The sequence below is a fragment of the Fulmarus glacialis genome, unplaced genomic scaffold (assembly GCF_000690835.1).
Source record: "Fulmarus glacialis isolate BGI_N327 unplaced genomic scaffold, ASM69083v1 scaffold37788, whole genome shotgun sequence".
In the NCBI taxonomy this organism is placed as follows: domain Eukaryota; kingdom Metazoa; phylum Chordata; class Aves; order Procellariiformes; family Procellariidae; genus Fulmarus; species Fulmarus glacialis.
In genome coordinates, this window is record NW_009229857.1 from 87,954 (window position 1) to 104,555 (window position 16,602).

The following is a 16,602-nucleotide window of genomic DNA, read 5'->3' on the forward strand; positions in this document are numbered from 1 at the left end:
AGTAGCGATCACTACTTGGTTATCGGTCAGCATAGGTGGTGAGCAATTGCATTGTGCATCACTCATTTTGTATATTCTATCATTATCATTATTATTTTCCCCTTTTTTTGTTCTATTAAACTGTCTTTATCTCAACCCACGAGTTTTTCTCACTCTTACCCTCCCGATTCTCTACCCATCCCACTGGGGGAAGGTGGAGTGAGCGAGTCCCTCCCCATCCTGCTGCGGGGCTGGGGGGAGCACAGGGTGTGACCAAGCTGCTGCATGGTATTTGGCTGCCTGCCAGGTTAAACCACAACAGTCTTCCACCTCAGAGAGAACAAATAACAGTGAACTGAACTTGTTCTTCCTATTGAACTGAGAAAGCATTCCTGGATCATAAGACTAATGATTCCTCTAAAGTTGCAACTATATTAACTATGAAAATCAACAGAACAAGAACCCCTTACATAAAAGCCATAGTCATTGACAAATAGCTCTTAAATGTCACCCATCTTCTCTGTTCATTAAGAGTTACCATGATTTTTTTTTTTTTTAATGACAGACACTAGGAGACAGGAAATTGAAATGGCAGCAATCGTTTCTGCTGTTTGATCACTGTATTAGAAAAGACTCATGCTACCATCAGCTAGAAATACAATATGATTTGTTCTGTCTGGCAAATAAAAACTAACGAAGGCAGATTATTTTCCACCACCCAACATACAATTACTGTCCACTAATAATGGCTTACAAGTCAAAGATAACTTAGATAATTGAGAATTATGGAAAAACATTCTCAATTTGTATACTACTAGATAAACATCAGCAAAAGATATTGTAGAATATATTCAAGTCTAATTGTGTATTGGCATACAGGCCTTTAAGAAAGGACTTGCCAAATAGAGCTATGGGCTCTATAGGCTTTGTTAAACACAGCAAACAAAATTCATGTCTAACACAGAAGATGTAGTACTGAGCCATAATACCTCCTGGGAGAAAAGTAATAAGAATATACACTATACAAACACAGAAATAGCACCCATCAAAATAACATAGGAAGACACTAGTGAGGATGGTCTTGCAAACAAAATAAGGAAGCATAACATAACACAGTAAGACTTGAGGTAACTATATTACTTTTTTTTTTTTTTTCATTTTCAAGCACTTCATTAATATTGGGTAAGTAATTTGATTTAGTAGATAAAGGCTTTTTTCTTTTCTTCTTCTAACAAAATTTCTGTTTTCAATGGCAAGTGCTGCAACTCACTGGTATGAAATGATGGCAAGCAATATGTTCAGGAAGACCACTCCATCAACCAATGAAATTGAAACATACTGAATGATAACAGCTTGGTAGCCTTCATTCTAAAGAGAAAATATGAAGTCTCCACCTTTCAAATCACAAGCCAGCAGACAGCAAATATGGAGGGGAAAAAACAGACATAGAAACTTTACCTTAAATCTACCTTATATATGCTTCAGATTGCAAATGGTATTTTAGGCAGGGATAAAGCTCCACAGGGAGCAATGGTATCAAGGTAAAAATTACCTGATGTGAAAAACAAAGGAAAGGAAAAAACAAAATTAAAGGAAACACAAAGAAAGGGAAAGGTCAGTTATTTTTTGTGGATGGATGCCAAAGCAAGCATTTCAATTATCTTTATAATTTCTAAATAAAACAATATAAATTTAATCCCACATTTCCATTCCAAGTAGAAGAACTAAGAAAAAGTCACAGAGAGGGTTATACTTGAAAAGAGATTACAGAACAATGTACAGGAAAGGATTTCTGAGAAAAGAATTTAAGACTATGTAGGAAAACAGATTGACCAGCAGATTTTGCAAACAACTAGACACGGTTGTCTAAAAGACATACAGATACAGTGTACTTTTAGCAACTTTCTGAACCTGAGCATTTGAAGGACAGACACCTAAATACTATCATCTTTTTCTAGGTCAGCAAGAACCCTGTTTGGTAATTGGTGCCTTAAAGTCAGCATTGACTGAGAAACATGGTGTTCTCATTTTGTACTAACCTTAATTTCTTGATGGATAACAACACTACTGCACAGGAAATACTCTCCTAACTCTTCATTTTTTGTGATCAGCCAGGGTGGAGGAGTTGGGGAAAAATCCTTATGACATTCAAGAAAAACCTCTGACAAAAAAACTTTCATCTTAAAGGACAACTAAAATATGTCCGTGGTCCTAAAGGCTACAAACAAAAACAGGTACTCCTATCCTTGATTCTGTCAAGCTCTTAAAGAAGTAAGAGCCATACATACTCCGTGCATTCATTCTGCAAGTTTCATTGGCATGGAAATCATTAACTAAAACATTTCCTAACACGCTATAACTTGCTGAGGTGCAAGTCTTGCCTAACCTAAGAAAGTTATAAGTTTTTAAACCAAATGAGTTACTGAATGCTGGCATTAATATTGGCATTTCTCGGGCAGCCACTTCCAGGTGATCAGTGTTTACAAGCTTAACACATATGAAAGCAGTTTCTTTATAAAATCCCTGCTTAACCAACTTGCTGTAACCTTTGAACCATGCATTAGTTTAAACAATTATGAGCGTATCACACCCCCTTGTGTATAGATGAGGATAAATGGTACACTAGTGACCACAAGCATGTCCTTATCCCAGTAAGGTTAACAACAGAGGTAAGCAAGTTAACACAAGTGAACAATTTATACATGTATAGGTCATTTCCACTGGGAATGTGCTATAATTTTTAAAAACCTATTTATATATAGTTTTGAGAAATCAGAGATTACCAAGAAAGAAAGAGCAGCAGAATAAGTATCAAGCCAGTTAACAGAAGCAAAGTAGTAGGAAAGTGTATTACAGAGCAAGAGTGCAGGCAAACAATCAAGTTGCCATTTGCTAGAACTACAACAGTGGGCATTCAAAAAAAGGTTTATTAGTTTAAAAACAAACTTTGGATGCTTGTTTTTACTTCTACCTTACTGTCTGTGTGTACACTTCTAATACTGTCTGTTACCAGATATAAGCTACAAACAGAAACTCCTAGCTTTAGGACATGACCATAAAAATCTCAAGCAAAGGACATGTAACACGGAATGCTGCAAGCATGGAAAGTCCCCGATGATAAGTTCCAATGTGAAAGTTCAAGTTCACCTGAAATTAAAACTGATTGCAGACCAAGAATTCAGTCCTAAGGTTTTACTGACTTCAAAGATGCACGCGCAGATTAGCTAGAAGTCTCCTGTCATTCGCTAGTGCCAAGATAAGAAGCCTAAAACATGGCTCCTAACTGAACACTTGAAAGATGATGGAAGAGTAGTAAGGTTACCTTACACATGTACTAAACTGAAAGAAGAGAGGAAGACAGGAAAGAGTAATCAGTCACCACTGTACATAATGATGACAAAACTGGGAATGGCTAGGAAGTATGGAATAAGAATATGACTTCTCAAAACAGAGATGGAGACTTACTCACAGAAATGAAGCAATAAGCAATGTGTAAGACTCCTCCCTTCTCCCACACTTACCCGACTACCTCAACAGCATCATTAAGATAGGGATCAACTATCATCTCCTTTGAAACATTCCAATCTCCATCCGCAGCGATGATGCCAATGTTTCTTAGACCCAGTCCGTCCAAAGATTGTCGAAGTACCTTAGTAACAGATAACACCACTTAAAGTACAGCCTTCATCAACCAGGCAACATGAAAATTTAAGACTAAAAAACAATTTAAGAACTGAAGGAGTCGTCGGTGGAAGCATCTGTCTTCAGATCAAGATGGATAAGAAAAGTTCTCACTTCTCAAAGGAGAGCCATAATGACAACTAAAACAAAGTTAACGATAAGTATTTTTAACACTGAAGGGTTATCTATGACATTCAGATAGCCATTACACAAAAATGGGCTTCTCATCACTTGGATTACTTTTGACACCCCATGTGCATATATGTACTCCGCTCAGACACTCTCAACATACTGACTCAATCCATTGCATGCATGTAATTCATTACATGTGAGTAATGGATTTATCATAAAGTCAGTCATGTTAAGTTGATCTAAAAATTATGACTGGCTGGAATGTGGAAGTGGACATACCTCCACAAGTGATCAGAAGTGAAAGTTAACCTGATCCCAAAAAAAGTATATTGAGAAAACAGGGATTGAAGTTTTAAAACAGAAAAGACCTTGTAGCCATGCAGTTTCCTACAAGAACAGAAATCTTTACCAAACATCTGTCCTTTTCAAGTGAAGAGTACCTAAGTGTTCTTTTCACAGGCTATTTTACTGAACAAAAAAAAAATTCTTGATGTTTTAAGTGTCTGATATTTAAGTTTACCCACTACTTGGCTCTCATATGTCTCACTAATTTTCAGGAACGTAATGCATAAAACTGGAATTGCATATTTACAACAAAACTGAGGGCACTTAAGTTTGAATTCAAACATGCCGGCAGAAGAGAATTCCTATTCTGTCTGTCCAGCTTCTCCTTACTATTTCACTGTGAAAGATGATAAACCTCCCACATCTGCCTGTGGAACTTCTTGGACAAAATATACCCAGGCAAAATATACCCAGCTCTAACAGTTAAGAATGAACCAGGCTTATACAGGGCTGGTATTATACAAGCATGTTTTATCTGAACACTCAATTAAAAAAAAATTTTTTAGAAGTATTTTCAGCAGCTTCCACATACAGCTGCATCTAAAAAAGGACATTAGTCCATAGTCTAAAATCCTTTTTTCAATCTTGGATATAAAGGAATGATGTACTATGTGCTGTATGTACGCATGCATGAGAAAGATTTTTCCAACCATTTGAAGATCAGTAGGCATGAATCCTAAATAATTTCTTGTAATAGCCCTCCAGCAATGTGAAGGAGAATAGGGAGCATTTCTATTTTGACATGTAGTCAAGTAAGGACACAAAGCAAAGTCCGAGTGTTGGTAACAATGAAAGCCTAGATCTAAAGGACATAAAACTTATTAAGAAGAAGAAAAGTAGCAATGAAGTTTTCTGTTCAGCTGCTTGAAGCCTTTGAAGCATAAAGTTTATCAGAAGAAAAATTATTAACGGTAGAAATACTTACAGTAGGTCCTTGCAATTTAAAGCTTTCTAGCTACCTAGACATTTGGAAAAACTGCCTAACCATAGAAATAGTTTAGAAGAACAAAACGACTAGAAACGTTGCAGAACTTCCATGTTGAAAGACAGGTAACAAGGACACAGAACTGTAGACATTCAAAATGCACTCCATAAAAACACATGCAGAATGGTTCCCCCACACCCAGTATTCATGTTTATATACAGATACCCCTTAAATTTTAGGGTTAGTTTAAGATGACAGTATTTAAAAATATAATTGGGAGAATAGGATCTTCTTGAATAAGAATTTATAAGCAATAGAATCGTCATTTATTTTTTCTTTTTTTCTACTTAATAAGAAATATAGCTAGCACCCTAGTGGATGAAGTAACTAAAATAACTTCTTACACGTAAAAATTTAGCAAGATAACTAAGAGCTTATCTATGTCATGTATTTGTCAGACATTACAGAAAATGTTTGGTGTGCAGCAGCACACTTCAGTAAATAGACCTTTTTCGAAATGCCAGACTGCAAACAGAACTATCATGCTGATTAGAGAATAGATGTCACGTGACACTGCAGAGTGTAAGAGAATGGATGGTAAAACAGGTGTTAAATAAAAAGCCTTATATCAATTAGCGTACGGTGGAGAGAAGGCTGACACTTTTCAGCAAATATTTGGGTGATTTTAAGATCAAATTTTAAATTAGACATTTAGCTTTAGAAGCCAAAAGCTTAATCTCAATTCAAAGGCATTTAAAAATCTAACAAGTAGAATGCCGCATCTGCACTCAACAAACTGTGGAGACAGTTTGTTCTCCACATTCATTCTCCCCACATTAGGAAGCCAAGACAAACAGATGAGAAAGCCTCCTGGTGACATGACATAGGACTGAGCAAAACAGAACATTTCTATTTCTTACAAGACATACAGAAAGCCAGAAAACCAGTTTTAAAAAAAGAGCCAATCAGTGATATAGGGAAATGAGTATTTTCTTTATAGTAAGATCTGCCTTCTGGCTCTGATCATTCTTTTTACAAAGGGTTCAGTTCAGTCTTATAGGCATTCCAAGCAATGTAACATCTAGTCAGTGAAGAAATAAAACTTGCAGCACAAAAAAAAAAAATTCTCACTATTTTCTTCCATCTTACTTGCATTGTTTTATTCCAGCCTGCAAACAAGTGTTTTTGTTCTGTTTGGTTTTGCTTGTATAACATACATACTGAACAACTAGAGATTTCTATTTGAAGTCCACACACACACACATTTCCCTCTCCTCCCCTACCAGCATAACTTACCTATGATTAGGATTATCCTTTAGGAGACTACTAGTATCCCAAGTGATTTCTATTAGCGAACCACTTTTCTTTTTGAAAAAGAAAATCCTGGAACCCACATTGCCCGAGGCTAAATGTAACAGAAAACTTCTAGTTCCTGAGGGTTTTTTGTAATAAAGAGAGCACCCTATGAACTCATTTCCTAGCTTTAAAAAAAGTTAGGTTATGGTTTATGCTGAACACACATTGGGATGGGATATTTTAAGAGGATTCTAAGCACACCCACTGAACAAGTTTAGACAGGGATTTAAGTAGCTTCACACGCAAAATCTGAAGCATCTACAGATCCACCAGAGTTTTGTAATTTAACATGCCCAAAGAAACAAGACACTTTGACATAGATGCCAAAATATCCTGCTGTGTCACACTTCAATGTATTTGAGTTTTCTCTGGAAGGGATTTTGTAAGTCACTCAAAAACTCTAGTGCCAAACCTCTGTGTCCAAAAGGAACTAATGGCCTAGCAGCCTACAAAAGTGAGAGTCTAGAAAATACCTTTAATGAAATTAGTTGTGAAGTATACATAACAGAATTTGGTCTAAGATGTGATAAGACTTGGAAACTAAGTTACTCTGGTGGCAGCAGACCCGGTAAATCAGTTTAAAATACATCGTTGATTAAGATATTTGTTAACAAGAAACCCATAAAGCTGGATGTAAGGTATTCCTCTTTCTTCGTACAAGGTATACAACCAGCACAGAGCTTTCTGCCAGTGCTTCCTGCCCTCCCTCAGTCAAAACACTACACAAATCATAGGAAACAGTTTTAAGAGTATTTATCTAATGCTACATTCTAGGAAATATAATTTTAAAAAGAAATGTTTTATAGGAAAGCATTCTCAGTTTTCAGGAGTAGGCAGAATTTTATGCCAGCCTCATGAAAGATACTTAAAGAAACTTTTTTGCTCTGACTGCAATGTCAAGTTTAACTGTCTTATGCCATTTCCTGTATCATTCTACTAAAACTAATCATTGAACAAAATAACTACAGAAGTTGCAAAGGACAAATGATGTGACTAACCTCATCCAGTATACACAAACTGTAAGAACTGAAACTTTTCTACTAGCCACTAGTTGACTAATTTTAAGCAGATGGGATCCAATCCCTGCTGAGTTCTGAAAAAAAAAAAAATCAGCAGCTTTTCTACATACTCAATTTAACTCTTATTTGCTTTTAAGTAGAGACAATGCTATTGCTTCTTAGCCTCGAAGCAGCAACAAGGAAATGAACAAAAGAGAAGCTTGTACTTAAGACTCCACTTCAACATAACAGAACAAACAGAAGTGAGTTTTCAAAGAAGGGCAGGGGGGCAGGCAGCAGTGAGAGACATTAGAGATATCTCAGGGTTGGTTATGTGAAATACTGTGTTCCTCCAACTCTTTTAGAACAGGAGGTACTGATTTTTGCACAGCTAAACCCACAAAGCTTTTATTATGTTTTCCATAAAATAAGAACCTTGAGTTCTAGCAAAAATTTAAGGGTATTATATCCACTGGAACTTTGCTACAGAATTTTAAGTAATTCTAGATCTTGGACTTGTAACTATATCCAAGCCAGTACAAAGATGATGAATTTGTATGACTTCAGTAGCATCAACTGGAGCTTCCATTAAAATGTAGAGGTCCTAAACATTTAGCATACACTGACACAATCAAAGTTCAAAATAACAGTTTCAGACACCCAAAAAAAAGATCTAGAGATCTGATCCTGTTAGCATTCCATGCCTGCAACTACAAGAAACAGAGTTTAGTAAGTGAAGTAGCTGCAGGACTAAGATCCCTTTTCTAAGCAAATTCAGAAAAGCTAATTGTTTACATATTATAACAAACATCTCACTTTAGAGAAATAAGAAAAAATACATACCTTAATATATTTGCTACTAAATGCCCTTTCATTCCATATCTACAAAGAAAAAGTAAAAAGCCATTTAGAAAAATCAGGATACATCAATGCATAATGAAAGATTTTATTTATGTATATGTAAGATTATACAATCCATTAATGAACTCATTGGTTTCAGTTTGCTAGAGGAAAGTTCTCTGGTGGGTTTCGTTATCAGCTCTTCAGGGGAAAATTCTGTATGAAAGTTCAAAATAGCTGCTTGTTTATCTATCTCTAATGTCTACTGATTGCCTTCTTGCTGAAAAGAACTCTAGAGCTGCTTGAGCTCTACAATGGTAGCAGTGTTACACATGACATTATTACCAATTGGTCTAGTTTGTTAGAAATCATTGAGAAACACATTGTGGCTTCAAGGTGTGGTCCTAATGAAAGGGCCCTGTTGCCATACACTGACATAGGAGAGCTAGAATAAGTTACACATCAAACAATTGCCTACAGTTTCAGGGGGTTATTCAATGACACTTGCACTTCTTTCTAATTTATTTCTATGGACTATATCCATACTTGAACACAAGAGACATCCAGCATAGTTTAAGTAAACGGACCTAAAATTATGTCATTTCTGTTGCTCTGGATTTTCCGTCTTTTATGGAAAGAGAAAATTCAAAAGCGGGAATGCTGGTCTTCCTTTCTACCAAATACCCTGGCCAATAAAATGCCTAGTCGGAAACCTTCTTAGTTTCTTTTTTTCTAACCACAACATGAACACTGTGACTCCCATTCACCAGTAAAGATGAAAGTATCCTCCTGTAGGTGTAGATTACCCAACCATGTACAAGCAGTTTCTTGCACGCGGGATATGTCCATCTGATTTTGATATTTCTAGATCTTTCCATATGTGCTAATATGTGACTTCAGAAATGAGCCAATCAAAAAGTTACTTACTGAAAGGCTCATTTCATCATAAAGCAAATAATGATATAACACATGCTATAAACCAATAGAGCAGTAAAGGCTAACAATGTAGAATCAGAACAGCATTAAAATTGTTTTGACAGTTTCTGAGCCTTCACAGACCTCACTGCTTTCCTGTACATCAGATTATACTCACAAAGAAATCAGACAATATGCAATGTCACCACATTGCCTGTAGAAGCAGAAATCCCCTTTTCTTAGAAGTATAGAATTCAAAAGGCCAATCACTCTGAAGTTACAACACAGAAACCAGACATTACTCAAATATGTAAAGTGCAGAACTTGCCTTCTACTCTTAAGAGCATAGCCAGGAGAAAAATCTAACAGCAGTTTTCTCCCTGTCCCCCCAGTTGAATTGCTGAAGCATCACTGTGTTACTCAAAGTGCAAGACTGACACAGCTGAAATAAGTCCGCAACATCAAGGGGGATGCATTCCAGAGGAGATATACATCAGATATACCTTCCCACATTACAGCAGGAAGGTCAGACTTCCTTTGAGGGATGGGAACCATAGTTTCAGAAGCTTTGCTCTGGACTGCTGAAGTGATTTTCAGCTTTTCTGCAGTTAAACACCTGTCTCATATCAAAACAATTAAAAGTCCAAAAGAAGTGTTTCAGTAAGTATAGGACTGATTTTAGAGGAATCCTAGCCTTCTAAATCAGAAGAAAAAATAAAAAGTTGAATCTCAGTCAAATAATGAACTTGAAAAGTGTTTTTCCAGATTGTCTACTTCTCTCTCTCATCTCCAAATTATGACATTTTTCTCAGACATTTGTTCACTACTTCCATATATTGCACTGTAACACAATACAGTAGTTGTAATGTACTGTAACACATGCACCTTTATCTACTATAAATAATGCGGGTAAAAACGGAAGAAGTTGTAGAGGATTGCCCTTCCGCAAAACAGCGACCATATTTTATGCCAAGAAGTCATGTTAGCTGACTTTCACAAACTCTGTCTTAACTAATGCTTTTTGTTAGCTGGTAACTGCTGAAACCCAAGCAGAACAAGCAAGGCAGAAAATAACAAGCCCAAAACTCAAACAGGTTTCAGAATTCTCAAATTCTCTCATAACATTGTTCTAGAATTGGGAAGGCAGGAGACCAGCCATTTTACACTGGTTCTGCTTTAATGGCCATTATTGCAGAAACACTGCAAACTAACATAACTTCTGCCTTTCCCCTTGCAACAGAAAAAGCCAAAACTGCAATTACAAAACAGTTTCTCTTCCCATTCCCCTCCTCCAGTAACCAACAAAGAGAGACAAGACCGGGATCTTAGGAACAAAGATAGATAAAATATACAGGAGATTTCGCTTTACTGACCCCAATATAATCAATGTCCAAATCATGATACTGTTTAGCTCCTAATATCCAAGAAACAATATAGTAAGCAGTGACATCTGGATAGTCATAGGGCCAGTTTTCACCCTTCCCTATCCATGCTGGAAACGTCCAGGGTAATCCTGGAAAGAGAGAAGAAAAACAAATGAATAAGATAAGTGGTTGGTCTACATTACTCAGTAAGCTTCAATAGCAAGCTGTAATTTGATCTACCTAAAATGAAGCAGCAGAAAATGCATTTCAAATTCACATAGTTCCAGTGAAGACAATGAAACATAACTTATTTAATTGGAGAGTATGCTTTAATATAAATTGTGATCAAACATATTAATAGCTGCTTTTTTTTTTTAAGCTAGAAAACCTTCATTACTAGAGAACAACTGACTACATACAGTCTTTCAATTGTGTGGTATTAGCTCTAACAGGTTTAACATTCCAAAGATTTTAGGATAAAAATTCACAAAGTTATAGACAAAGGATCAATACTGAACACCAAAAATTGTTAATCTCCTGAATATGAACTTTGGAAGCAGTGATGATCTGATCATACTAGAGGAAGAAAGATTAAGATCATGAAAAAACATTTCCAAGTCTCAGCTGTTTACTGGATCTTGTAGTAAATAAGAACAACAAATTAATCTAACCAGATCCTGCTAAGTTTTCACCTGACTTTGTATAAGACACCATAGGCTAATTCAAAGGCAAACCCTCCTTCCTTTGTTGAGAGCTTGATCTGAGGGAAAAGGGAGGTTATTAACAATCAATTAGTCATAAATGGTAAGCTTACTGCTTTGTCCCAGTGCACGTCTAACAGAAACTGACTAGCAAATCCTGCACCAAATCATGCCTTGTGGCTGGATATGGCAAAGTCTGATTCCTGGAAAAGGGGGATTAGATACTTTTTAATTGATAGATTTCTTACCTTGTTTCATGTGAAATACATGTGGTAAAGTGTTTCAGTTAAAATCTAGGGTTCCACATTTGTACTGTGACAGCACACACACAACCCACAATCAAAACAGGGAGACAGGAAAGTCCTCTTACAACTCAACTACATACATAAGACATATCAGAAGACAAGACTACTAGAGTGGGGAGGGGGTGAGGGGTTTGTAATAAGAACATATAATTGAATTTAGTGCATATAAGATTTATACTTTCTGTAAGTTTACTTTATCCCTCACAATTTTTTTACCCTATTATCCAGAAATTCAGCTCTCATGATAAATCATTTATGTTCATTGCTGTGATACAGTCTAACCATCAATGTTACTTGATACAAGCAAATTATTAGAGTCATTTCTTATCCTATGCTACTTGTTACATACATACATTCTTCTTATGCTACTTGTTACAGTTGTGCTACTGTAACAAAGTAGAACACAGTAAGTTTAAGTGAAGCATCAAGGCCAGCTTACCAAATATTACAGATTCTACTTTGTCTACTGCAACATCAAAATGTCTGCCCATTAAAATTAATATGCTAATTAAGGGTCAGATATGTAATTTAGTTAGGGGGGAAAAAGCATTTAAATCCTAAAGCTTGAAGCAATTTACCGATCAGTTTAATTTTGGGGTTCCTCTTTTTAGCTTCTTTCATCAGCCACCATTCATAGCCCCGGAAGTAGTTCTCATCATTTTCGTAGTGCATATGGGAGGGTTCGGTACCATCTAGGAGGAAAAAGAAAGAGACAGGTAGCTCACAATTATCTTCTGTGTCATAAGCTGTTACACATTTAAAAGTTTTCAGTATTGCTCACTGCCATAGTATGCAAGCACATATCTCCAACATGGTTCACACGTTCTTTGGTATGTATTTCAAAGAAAAACGAGTAGTGGGAGGGAACACACAAGACTTGCCACCCTTCATTCTTAGTATATTAACTTAGCATATATTTAATATTTTTTAATTTTAAGGGACTATGCCTGCTTTTAACATCAGAATGTGATTAACTATTGGGCATTTTCTATCCCTAGCTATGATAATACTAAATCTATATTCACGATTATCTTGCTCCCAACAACCACTAGGAAAGTTACAGCATTAAGACCAGGAGGGGGGGTAGGAAAAAAAAAAAAAAAAAATTTGTAGAAGCAGGTTGTATCTAACCCAAAAAGCAAACAAAAGAAGGTTATAGTTCATTGCTCCTGTGCAAGGTAAGTCCAGGGAGAGAAAAAAAAGGAACTGCCATGAAGTTTTTCAGTGACAGGAAAGAGATTTTTTTATTTTTATAGTAAGTAAAAGATCTGTTTTAAAATTTCCGTGGTGTTCTGTGATTGCAGGAAGAGTTTTTGGAATTGAAGGCTATGCACTGAATTCCCTTAGGCAAAGGTAAACAAACTAGAAAGGTGCAAAAGAATCAGTGTTGCATGGGAAGTCATTACACACAAAAGTCAATTAATAACTTGTGCAACAATTACTTATGCTATAGTATATGCCGAATTGTTCCAGAGTTCTCTTCTGAGAACTGAGATTTTTTTTTTCTTTTTTTATGAAGCCTGCTGAAACAGCACATTTCGTTACAGAAAATAGGATTGATTTTTTTTACCTTACTAACACTTGACTATTTGGAAGTTTTATTTGTCAGAGACAGAGAACAACAATTAGATTCCAAACTTAGACTCCTGATCACACCTCTGAGGTCAGAATAAGAGCTGCAGTCTAGTATGTTAAGACATACGCATCTTATTTTTCTCATTCTAAAATCTGGAATGCTATTACACAAGTATGTAACATTCTCCACAGCCAGCAGCAAGAGTGTTTGAAGAGAAGGTCTGTGCATGCATGAAGACGACTCCATTCTCTTCTAACCGGCAATTTATTGAGCAAATATCGAGCTCTTAAACCCAGTATAATACTTTTCACCATGTTAATTTTTCTTAAGGAAAGTAAACAAAAGAATGAAAAACAGTATCTAATTGCACAAACACAGACATTTAAAAATATATATATAAAATGCCACAAAGAGAGATGCTATGCTTTTTGTTTATTAACTGAGTTTTCTTTAAGTCTATTCTTGACATGGCCGAGATTTACTTCTGGGGGGGCGGGGGGGGGGAGGGAAAGAAGAAAAAAAAAAGATATGAACTGTAGTCTAGTTACTGCTTCTCAGCTTCCAATCAGTTACTAAACAGTTTCTCCTATATGTAAATATAGTAGGCTAGGCAAATTACACCAAGACATTTTCATTTGCAACTGTGGCCAGGCAAAAAAAAATAGCACCTGCGTCAGATAACGCTACTCCAGTGAAATGCAACAGCTCATTAAACCAAAGAAACATATTTGCTCTGGCCAGCTCTCTTTGCATTTTCATGCTTTTAAGACACAAACTACCTAGTCCTACACAAGTTTTACAGTTTGTATTGCAAAACTGGTGTTTGAGAAATGCTCTACAATTCAGAAAGCTACTAGAGCTTCCTTAATCTTGGGGGAAAAAAAGAACTCATTTGCTCTAGAATGCAACCTATTAACCATATGATAGTGAAAACCATCTCCAGAATGCCAGTGTAAATTTCTTTTCTGCAAGTTAGCAGACATTGGTTATGTTTTTCTGCAGAATTCATCTCCATGCTTCAGCTAAAGTTACACGTGCAGGACATGTTACTTACAGCATCACTGCAATGAGAAGTTAAACGCTGCTCAGGCAAAATCCATACCTGTTGATTGTCCATCACCTCCAATCTCTACTTTGAGGATATGTAGAGAAGCACCAAAATTTGGCTAGGAAAAAAGAGAGACAGGAAAACAAACAGAATCCTGCTGTTAACAAGAAGAATGCAATAAATAAGTGTACAGTTTTGAGGATGCTAAAAATTCAATACTTTTTTTTTTATAAACACCCGTTATAGATGCAATGAGAGATTATACAAAATTCTGCTTCAAGAGGAAATCGAGCAAGATAAATAGTACACTTATCTTTAGTCAGTTTCACCAACTCTTGAACGATTAGCAACACTTCTCCCCAACTGTGCAGATTTTAAATTGGTTACGCTCAAGGAAATACTGAGAAAATATGCTCAAGAAAATAGAACATGGGCTATATGAGGAACACAATGGTATTTTTAATGTTATTACAAGTCAAGCTTGTTTTCTTTTAAAATCAAATTATTGAAGTTAATATTTCTGTAAATAACTTACTCATTGGTGTAAAGGGTTACACTGCTTATGCGAAAGAGCATACATACGGGTCAGAAATAATCTGCTAACTAGGGGCAGAAAGGCAAGAGAGAAAAAAAAACACCACAGTGGAAAACAAATGGCCACCTAGTCCACTATCCTCTTCCCCTGGCATCTGACTAGTGGAGCAGAATATGAAGTTCAAGCTCATACAAGTGATCCTACTCCTAGCATGTTCTTCCAGCGATTAGTGGCTTAAGAGTTGCTTAAGCCAGAAGTTACAACTAATCATTATTTTAATAACCACTAATGAGCTGGCCTCCTCCACGGAATTACCCAAGTATAATTTTGGCACCCAAAAAAAAGTTTTAAGATGTGAGAATGCAGTTTGATTAAAAAAATATGCTGCATAGACGATAGTTTGCTTAGCTTACAAGTTTTGGATTTTTTTATTTGTTTTTAAATAAGAAGCAAATATTCCTAATTTACCATTCTCTTCCTGACATTTCTGATTTTAAACTTCTAACACATTTGCTCTCCCATCCCCATCATGAAAGCTGACTGACATTAAAAGACAAGGAAAATAAGGTATAGGTAAGGTATACCCCTCCCAGGTATCTCGTGACAGCTTAAGAGGTTTTGATGAAAGAGCATGTCAAAAATTCTTTGAAAATCATGATCTCTCAGCTAGATTTTCTTTTACCACATGCCTATTGATTCCTTCAGAAAACTCATTTTTTTTTGTAACACACAGCTTCAGTCTCCAGAAAACACAGGTTTTGGTCCCCCAGTCACACATTATGCCTTACTCTACCTTTTAAAACCAATTCTTTAAACTACACAGTAAATTTTTCCCCTCCAGCCATCTGGATTACACTACTTGAAAGTGACATGACATCCTCTTCCAGCAGAGTAATTTACAGTGCCAAAAGCAAAACAAGTTATTACTGTCCAGTGCAATAATCTTACCATATATTAAGCTGGGTAACTCCACAGGTTACACTTGCTAACTAAAGCAGCTTACAAACCAATAACGTTCACACACCTTCTAGAGTAACTGCACTTATACTTGAGACTAGTTTGGAATAGATATGCTATTGAAACAACGCAGTCTGCACAGTCGTTTTCACATTATGTGAATCTATCTGTACTCAAAAAAAAAAAAAATCAAAACTGTCTCAAAGACCCACTTCCTGCAATCACTATGAAAAGCTAAACCCCTCATTTTAGCCACAAAAACAATTTAAACCTCATTAAGCCCACATGGATGACCAAAACATGTTGAAAACATATTTTTTAAAACATATTGTAAAAAAATAAGAGGAATTTTAATAATAATTTGAAGAAACAGGCTCCTGAATAACATGCTGGTTGTTAAAAACAACAGCTAAAATTTACGGTTCTGATAAAAATAATCATTAAAGTAGATGCTTTAGAAGATGGGATTTTGCCTAATTTCAAGTGGTAGTTCCAACATTACACAATAAGAAATTCTGCATGAAATTACACATTATTGTAGCAGTGAAACCAACTTTACCTTGAACAGATAATCTAAAATCTGGGAGCGATAAGGTTCTTGGTAGTTCACCAGGAGTCTAGATGTGGCCTAAAATAGAAAGAAAACATGAAAATATGAAAACCTATCTTTCAAACATATAAGTACATCCCAGTTTGTCAGTCTAGGACTTTCACATAGCTAATAAACCTACAAAAACAATTATAGCACCGGGAACTCAGCTAAGCCCCTACAAAAACTCTTTTCTAACCCTTCAATTGTGCATTTCTGGTTTTGTACAAAACTTGTACTCCAGTTACCTGCAATTTACTGCAAAGACAGTCCAGAGAATAGAGAAACAAAGAGATCTCACAGACTTATCGCAAGCAAAACGTGGTTCCCTCCCAGCACTATTTCTCCCGCTCTAC

The 16,602-nt window shown here is 36.1% G+C and overlaps 1 protein-coding gene across 1 annotated transcript in view; it reads right to left on the minus strand.

Moving 5' to 3' along the window:
* Positions 1–16,285, minus strand: part of GALC (galactosylceramidase) — a gene marked incomplete at its 5' end in the record, with an annotated part of 37,961 nt that extends 21,676 nt beyond the window's left edge. The window contains 6 exons of the mRNA XM_009583982.1: positions 3,501–3,628; positions 8,260–8,298; positions 10,545–10,684; positions 12,120–12,233; positions 14,220–14,283; positions 16,217–16,285. Coding sequence (XP_009582277.1) covers positions 3,501–3,628; positions 8,260–8,298; positions 10,545–10,684; positions 12,120–12,233; positions 14,220–14,283; positions 16,217–16,285 — 554 coding nt within the window. The remainder of the gene's footprint in view (positions 1–3,500; positions 3,629–8,259; positions 8,299–10,544; positions 10,685–12,119; positions 12,234–14,219; positions 14,284–16,216) is intronic.
* Between the last annotated feature and the right edge of the window lie 317 nt (positions 16,286–16,602).